The sequence below is a fragment of the Lactuca virosa genome, chromosome 5 (genome assembly GCF_052849685.1).
Source record: "Lactuca virosa cultivar CGN04683 chromosome 5, Lactuca_virosa_CGN04683_v6, whole genome shotgun sequence".
NCBI lineage: Eukaryota > Viridiplantae > Streptophyta > Magnoliopsida > Asterales > Asteraceae > Lactuca > Lactuca virosa.
Genome location: NC_136430.1, coordinates 172,664,983 through 172,673,430, shown reverse-complemented (window position 1 = coordinate 172,673,430; position 8,448 = coordinate 172,664,983). Strand labels below are relative to the sequence as shown.

The following is an 8,448-nucleotide window of genomic DNA, read 5'->3' as shown; positions in this document are numbered from 1 at the left end:
TAAGAATGCATGTGGACTCTTTTGCGGATAGAATTTACCTCACTCATACTTTATCTTCCCTTTGCCGTTTTCCTATATTACTTTGATAGATTCTTCGATTGGGTGATTCTTTGTTCTTCTAATCTTTTTTCGTCCTCTTTTTTTTATTCTTTGTTCTCGAACTGATTGTTAAACCACACTTTCCCGTGGGTGAACATCTCTTTTTTGAGAATCGTAGAAAGAATTGTGAGAACAAAGTTGATATCTTTATTCCCTCAGTCGAAGAGTACTACTGCTCTTGTCTTGAACTAGTGATCGATTACATTGTTACAATTAAGTAATTAACCGATAAACTATAATCTGCCAAAAAGTTTTGATTTTGATATGGGTGGGTGTTTTTCATCAAACCAAGAAGTGAATGATGCAAAGCAATTGCCAAAGAAGGATTATTGGAAAAAGGGTTCATACCCTCATCATCCCAACATACTTATTTCTGGTAACAAACACTTTTTCTCGTCTCTAAACTCTAATCTTGTTCTTATAACTCTTGGACTGGTTTTTTTTATTTGGTTACAAGCATCCTCAATTTTTCAATGATGATGATTTTGAATTGTTTCTCTGATTTTATGTATTGAGTATTTACATTCTGTTGTATGTATAATATGTAGACCAAACCTGCTACTTCTTGCTGTCGGCCTTATATATGAAAATGGCTAATTATGATAATTGAATTAGTATCATGTTTATAAATTGAACCATATAACTATTATGATAGTAATCTTAAAAAAAATAGTTTGGTGGTTATATTGATAATATGGTTTAAATTACGTTGTGTTTTTTATAGTATTAGAACTAAGTCTATATTATTAGAACCAAGACAGTATTTATCGGCCTAGCCTAGTATACAACACAAAGACTAAATATAAAGAAATAGGACTATATACTAACATATAGTAACATTTACTTTCTTTACAATCGGGTTAGCTAGCATAAAAAAAGTATAAGGGTTTAATCACTACAACAAATAGTAAGTGGCAAAATCGTAAATTGTTAAAATGTGTTGCGTTTTTCTGTACTTTGCCCTTGTTTATATGGGCTTGCGTGGAAGTTGGGCTTTAAGATGAAACTCAAAAACATAGTTGATAAAATTGACGCCTTTTCTTAACTTTGTGTAAACGATTTTAAATTTGGTGATAATGCAGTCACAAAAGATGGACAAATAGCAAATGGTGCTGTACAATTTACTTTTCGTGAGCTTGCTACTGCAACTAAGAATTTTTGTGTTGAGAGTTTTATGGGAGAAGGTGATTTTGGGTGTGTTTATAAAGGTCGTTTGGAAAGAACCCAACAGGTAATTATACTCAAAGATCTCATGTTCATTATATCATTCAATATTAATCACATAAAACAGGATCTTTATACATATATGCCATATACAAGAATTTGATCGTGTAAGTATTATCAATTATGATTTAGCAACGTTTAATGATGCCATTTAGGAGATTGATATGGAGGAATCAACAAATATTAATAATACCTTTATGTGTTCTTATTTTCTCTACCAATAGTTGATGAGGAAAACTTAATTGGCGTTAATTGATCTTTGTAGGAAGTAACCACCTTATTAGTTTGTAGGAAGTAACCACCTTATTTCTAACACAATGAACATAAATGACAATATAATTTGCCAAAATTTTAATCTACATAATGTTTTTTTTGTTTTTTTTTAACAAAGGTATCAAGATGAATTTGTTTGTAGGTGGTTTCAGTGCAGCATCTTCATCGAAACTGTGATCTAGGAATCATAGAGTTTTTTAAAGAGGTTATTAAGCTTAGTCTTTTTCGCCATGCAAATCTTGTAAACTTGATTGGTTATTGTGCACATGGAGACCACCTTCTCCTTGTCCACGAGTTTGTGCCTTTGGGATCACTCAAAGATCATTTACATGGTAAGACTGTGTTAGCCTTTTTTTCCTTCTGAGTTTTAAATATTAATCAAATATCTAAAATACCCTTTATACGGATGAAATTAGAGGGTCGATGCTTAAGATCAAACTTCTCATTTTATGCCTGCGGTATAGTGGTTTTTTTGGATTTTTTTCCGAAAATATATACTTTTAATTTTTTTTTAATCCCTATAGTATGATGATAACAATATATATATATATATATATATATATATATATATATATATATATATATATATAGAGAGAGAGAGAGAGAATGGGGACAATAAGGTCATGTATCATGTCTTCCTCTGTTAACCATGTCTTCCTCAAAAAGGTAAAAAATGCCACAAGAATAAAAACAAATAGCTTCCTTTTTTGACCAAAATCGAAAACTATTTATACAGTCGGGATGTCGGGATGAAATGTGATTTATTTTTTCTTTTTAAGATAAAGTAGTGTTTGGATAAAACGATGTTTAAAAAATATGTGAGAAAATGACAACACACTTGAGAAAATGGAAGAAAAAAATATAAATGAGGGAAAATTTGTTAAAAAAACAAAAAGGTTAGTACCCAATGGGTAAAGCCTGATTTCCTAGACTTTTTGTATTAATCGGTTCTTTTTGGATTAAGTCAAAAAAACACCATTGTCCCAACTAAGGGTCTACTTGATAACTTCTGAATGAAACCATTCAAATGTCTGAATCGATTAGCATTGAGCACATTTGATACAGCCTCCGAACAAATCAAAATCATGTGAACGGGTAATGAACCCTGCCTTCACTTAACCATTAAGAGGTTGGAATCATTAAGCACAAAATGGTTCAATTTTCTCAAATAAACCAAAAATCCAATAATACAAAAAGAAATAACACCTTATAAATGTTTATTTGTAAATCTTTTGCGAGATCAAAAACCATTAGACTTGAACACAAGGATGAAGATTGTAGTTGGTGTAGCCAAGGGTTTGGAATATCTTCACAAAACATCAAACCCTCCTGTTGTATACAGAGACCTATAACCATCTAACATTCTTCTTTATGAAGAATACCACCCAAAATTGTCAAATTTTAAGCTTGGAAAACACACTCCATTTGACAATATAACCTCATGCCCTTCTTTTAGGGTAGATGGCACATATACCCATTGTCCCCCTGAAGGCCCAATAATCTTTGATTCAGATGTGTACAATTTTGGACTCATTTTCCTTGAACTCGTCACTGGTCGAAAAGCCATCGACTACACCCGACCTTGACACACCCCCAAACCGGAACGGCGGAAACGTTCGGGGGTGGAGTATGTCATGTACAGTGTCACAACAATTACATCATAGTAATCAAAGTAAACACAATCATTACATTGAATAGGTAAAGTATTTACATCTATTCGATACATAATTTGTACGACAACAAAATGTATAACAAAAGTATAAAATACGCGACTCTATAAGCTCCGTCTTCTCAAAACCTGCGGGTGTACCTGTCTACCGGTTCCCTGAGAATACAAGTAGTTTTGAAAGTGTATCAACATTTAAGTTGGTGAGTTCATAAGAATGATTTTGTAATGAACACTTGTCTTTGAATCTGTGAAAAATGTTTGTATGTTTCTCAAGAAAATCCAATATTTTTTTTAGTAATGTAAAGTAGTTTTAAACCCTAAGACCCAAAATGTATGTTCGTTACTGTATTCTGTAGTTGTGTATGAAAGTATTGGTATGTATGTTTGGTTACCACTAGCTGTATTGTATTGTATAATATTGTTTTGCATGAAAACTCTTGTATGAAATCCCTGGATACCACCAGTAGTTATGTATAGTAATGTATTGTATGAAAACCCTGGCTACCACCAGTAATGTATAGTATTCTTAGGTATGAAAACCCTGGTTACCACCAGTAATGTATAGTATGTTCTATATGAAAACCCTGGCTACCACCAGTAATGTATAGTATATGTGACGACCCGAGATTCTCTATATGTAAGTCAACTCGATCAATAAAAAGTCAGACTTGTTTCTGCTATCGTTTTTCGGTGATTAGGGTCAGTTTCAGAGTCTCTAAGCCTAGTACACTTAAGGAATCGGTGTTGAGAAGTGTTAGCTTGGGATTAGAGGAATGCAATCGAACCAGAAAACTCATCAAAGGGTGTTCACGACCGCAAACTAGGTTCACGACTGTGAACCCATGTTGGGTCGTGAACACCTCTCCATATATATATATATATATATATATATATATATATATATATATATATATATATATATATATATATATATATATATATATATATATATATATATATATATATATATATATATATATATATATATATATATATATTGGATATGGTGTCTAAGTCCGTAACTTTATTTGGTATATACTTGACCCGACCCGGCATGGTCCATTTGGGTTGCACTTCACCCGAACTATTTGTATGGTTAAACCTTTGAGAATTGTATTTTTATGATTTGTTAATATATTATAAGTTATAATATATTAATATGAAATCATATTATTTAATTATTATTGATCATAAATTAATTTAGAATTAATTTGGTGATCAAAAAGGTGATTAAATATGGGCTCTTGTATTTATATAAGTGTGGGCTAATACTCATTTGGAATGGGTTTGGCATGCATGGGAGTCCATGGATAGTCCATGGAGCTTTTAACCCATGGATCCTTGGAAAGGAAGAGTCATGGGTATTAGGGTTTACATGGATGTAACCCTAATTCCCCACACTATATAAAGGAGATTATGATGCTTGAAATGGCACTAAGTGTGTGTGTAAAAAGGTGGCCGATTTCTACAAGCAAACATACACTCTCATAGTTTTTCCAAAGTTTGTGGTGATTTGTGATTTCCATTTGAGGCATCCACATTATTGGTGTTTGGCTCTCAAACTCCAAGGAATCAACTCACTATTGAAAGGTATGTAATTCATCTAGCCTTTATGTTTAAAGTTCCCCATGCCATGCTAGATAGGTTATGAACCTTGGAAAAACAAATTTGCATGTATTCATAGTAAAACATAGATCCAAGGTTTCTAGGGTTGCATGTACACCATAGGAGTGTTAGGATGCTCAAAACCCTTCAGTGGTATCAGAACCTAGGATTGTTTTCTTGAATACTTGATGCAAACTGTGAAAAAAATCAAAAAATTGAGCTGTCTGGACAGTGGACTCGCCGAGTCCATGGGGGGACTTGACGAGTCCAAGTATAAATTCATCCTACTCGTCGAGTAGGTTCCTGCACTCAACGAGTATGAGGCTCTGACTGCAGTTTTTTGACTTTTGCTGCTGGAAATGGACTACAAACATTACCCTAAACTGTTTTGGTGTTTTAAAACTTGTTTTAGATGGTGTAATGGTTATGCTAATCCATTTACAATGGCTAATATCAAAATTCCATGTTTTATATGTATTCATATGATTCTTGAAGTTTTGATATGATATTCATGTTCTTATGAGTTATTGTTAAATCATAGGAATTACTTGCTAAATTGTTTAATGATTAATTATTGATAAATTATGTGTTTTAATGGAATCCATAATTTGTCCTCAAGTTATGGATTTCCAAAGATCACTTTCTTTAATGTACATTTAAAACACATAAGTTACATAAAAAATGAAGAGTGTTCACTTTTATGAACCTTTAACTCATAAGTTATGAAATGAAAAGTTTTGAATAGTTTCAAAACTATCCCTCAAGTTTTGGAATTTGTAAATTCACACACACTTTAATTCCAACCCTTAGGATTTTAAAAGTTAAAATTCAACCCTTATACTATTATAAGATTAATGGTTAATATTTATATATATATATATATATATATAAGATCAAGTCGTTTTACCGTTAGTAGGTCTCATTCACGAAGTCGGTCTATAAGGGGGTATAAGGTTGTTGCCTATAAAATGGCTGCTTAATGGGTGTCCACTCTCACCCACCGCTTCCTTGATCGGTGGAGGGTCGTTAGTCGAACGGGTAGGACAATAACTTTAATTCTCATTAAAAGTATAACGAATATTATAAAGTAACTAAATGTTTTATAAATTCTCAATCTTAGTTACTTTAGGAAAATGTGAAAATGGTGCTAACCCATGAAATTCACACTTTTTACCTTACCAAATCGTTGGTGGAGCGTGTGTAGTTAACCGGCACACTAACTTGGACTAGTAAGGATAACAAAGGGTGACTTAATGTTTATCATAGATCGGTGGAGCGCGTATGGTTAACCGGCACATTGATTAGGTGATAATATTAAGGGTACCAAGTGAATTTGCATGGTTATTCACACCTTGTTTTGTGATCCTCGGCATCCCAGTCATAAAACTTGAAGGGCACAATCGAGATTGAAACATGCCATTGAAAAGTTCAATGAATCTCAAAAGAATCTAGGAATTTCAAAACCAATTAAACCTAATAATTCATTTCGTTTTCATGGTGGAAATTGGTGAATCGTCATTCACCTACCTTCAAATATGTTATAACTTACATTACGGCATCCCTCTTCTAAGTTATAATATATTGTGTTGGGTCCTAGCCTTAATATTACATTTGGGTGTCTTATTAAGGACTCTATATATCTAATCTAAACTTGTCTTTCTTCTTTTCAGATGTCTTCCAACAATGCTTTGGTCTCTAACCCTACCGGCTCCTTCTCTCTCACGAACCTTTGTGGGAGAGTCATCTTCGATGGTTCCAACTTTATGGATTGGATCCAGAACATCAGGATGGTCACTCGTTATGAGGACAAGGAATATGTCCTCGACAAGGAGCTTAAGGAACTCGATGAGTCTACTGCTACTCCTGGGGAGATCGCTGAATACAGGACACATGAGAGAGATGCCACCAAAGTGGCATGCATCATGATGGCCACGATGATAGCCGAGCTCCAAAAGTCCTATGAGGACTATTACCCTTTTGAGATGCACCAGGACTTGATGGAAAGGTACCATCAGAGTTCTCGTCAAGAGCGGTATGACATAATCTCCTCCATGATAACAACCCGAATGAAGGATGGTGAACCCATCATGGGCCACATGCAGAAAATGCAAAGGTATGTGGACCGTTTGCAAAAATTAAATGTGAACATCCCTGAGGAGTTGGCAATTGACATCATTTTGCACTCCCTACCCTCGTGTGATGATCAATTCTGCATGACATACCACATGAACAAGGAGGAAGTTACACTCATCAAGCTTCAAGGACTTCTGAAGACCGCCGAAAATGGTCTTAAAGGTAAGTCGGTTGTTACTACTCCTACTCCTACAGCTACCCCTGTTTTGGCTATCGGGCAAGACAAAGGGAAGAAGAGGAAGACCGGTTCGAAGGGTACCAAGGGAAAGTCTCTTGATGGCTCCTCATCAAGTGGAACCAAAGGTGGTTCTACTACTCCTTCTGCCATCCCTAAGGATGTTGATTGCTTCTATTGCCAGAATAAGGGGCACTGGAAGCGAAACTGTCCAAAGTACTTGCAGGATGTCAAGGATGGGAAAGTGAAACCGTCCCATGCAGGTATTTACACTATATTGTCTAATGACTCACCATATTCTAACTCTTGGGTCCTTGATACAGGTTGTGGTATTCACATATGTTGTGATTTGCAGGGCCTAAGAAGAAGTGAGGATGTGGAGCACAGGAAGATAAACTTAATCATGGGGAATAGGAAGGCTTCACATGTTACCAAGATTGGAGTTTATACTTTGTTTCTAAGTAGTGGGTTAAAGTTAGATTTGAATAAATGTGTTTACTCGTCCGAAATGGTGAGGAATATTATTTCTTTTCATGGTTTGTACAAACAAGGGTTTACCTTTTCGTTTGATAATAAATGCGGTGATATTAATGCTTTCTTTAATAATGTTCTTTATTTTAAAGCATTACCTTGTGATGGTGTGTATGAAACTGTGTCGGTTCTAGATAACCTAGGAAATAATGTGTTGTGTATTGATTCCTCTACTAGCTTGGATAAAGCATCATTGTGGCATTGTCGTCTTTGACATGTAAACAAGAAACGCATAGGCCAACTCCAAAAGGATGGAGTGTTGGAGTCATTTGACCTAAAGTCAGATGATAGTTGTGAATCTTGTTTGCTTGGGAAAATAAAAAAATCACCCTTCACTGGTACTTGTGAAAGGGGTGAGGGTTTGTTGGACCTTATACATATTGATGTATGTGGACCCTTCGAAACCGCCACATGCTAATCGCTATTATCTGACTTTTATTGATGATTATAGTAGATATGGTTATGTCTACTTAATCAAGCATAAGTCAGAAACTTTTGAAATGTTTAAAGAGTTTAAACAGGAAGTAGAAAATCAATTGGGCAAGAACATTAAGATGCTTCGATCCGATCGAGGTGGTGAGTATCTTAGCACAGAGTTCCTCGACTATCTTAAGGAGTGTGGGATTGTCTCACAATTGACACCTCCCAGGACATCACAGCTGAATAGTGTGGCTGAGAGGCGTAATCGAACCTTGTTGGACATGGTTCGCTCCATGATGAGTTCAGCTTCGCTACCAAT

The 8,448-nt window shown here is 34.8% G+C and overlaps 1 protein-coding gene across 1 annotated transcript; it reads left to right on the top strand.

Moving 5' to 3' along the window:
• The first annotated feature begins 218 nt into the window (after positions 1-218).
• On the top strand, positions 219-7,756 carry LOC145116668 (uncharacterized). Its single transcript, XM_079052996.1, has 4 exons — positions 219-475; positions 1,182-1,330; positions 6,541-7,441; positions 7,534-7,756. Exons 1-4 carry the CDS (start codon positions 364-366, stop codon positions 7,548-7,550), a joined length of 1,179 nt encoding a protein of 392 aa, XP_078909122.1. The 5' UTR covers positions 219-363; the 3' UTR covers positions 7,551-7,756.
• Positions 7,757-8,448: the final 692 nt, after the last annotated feature.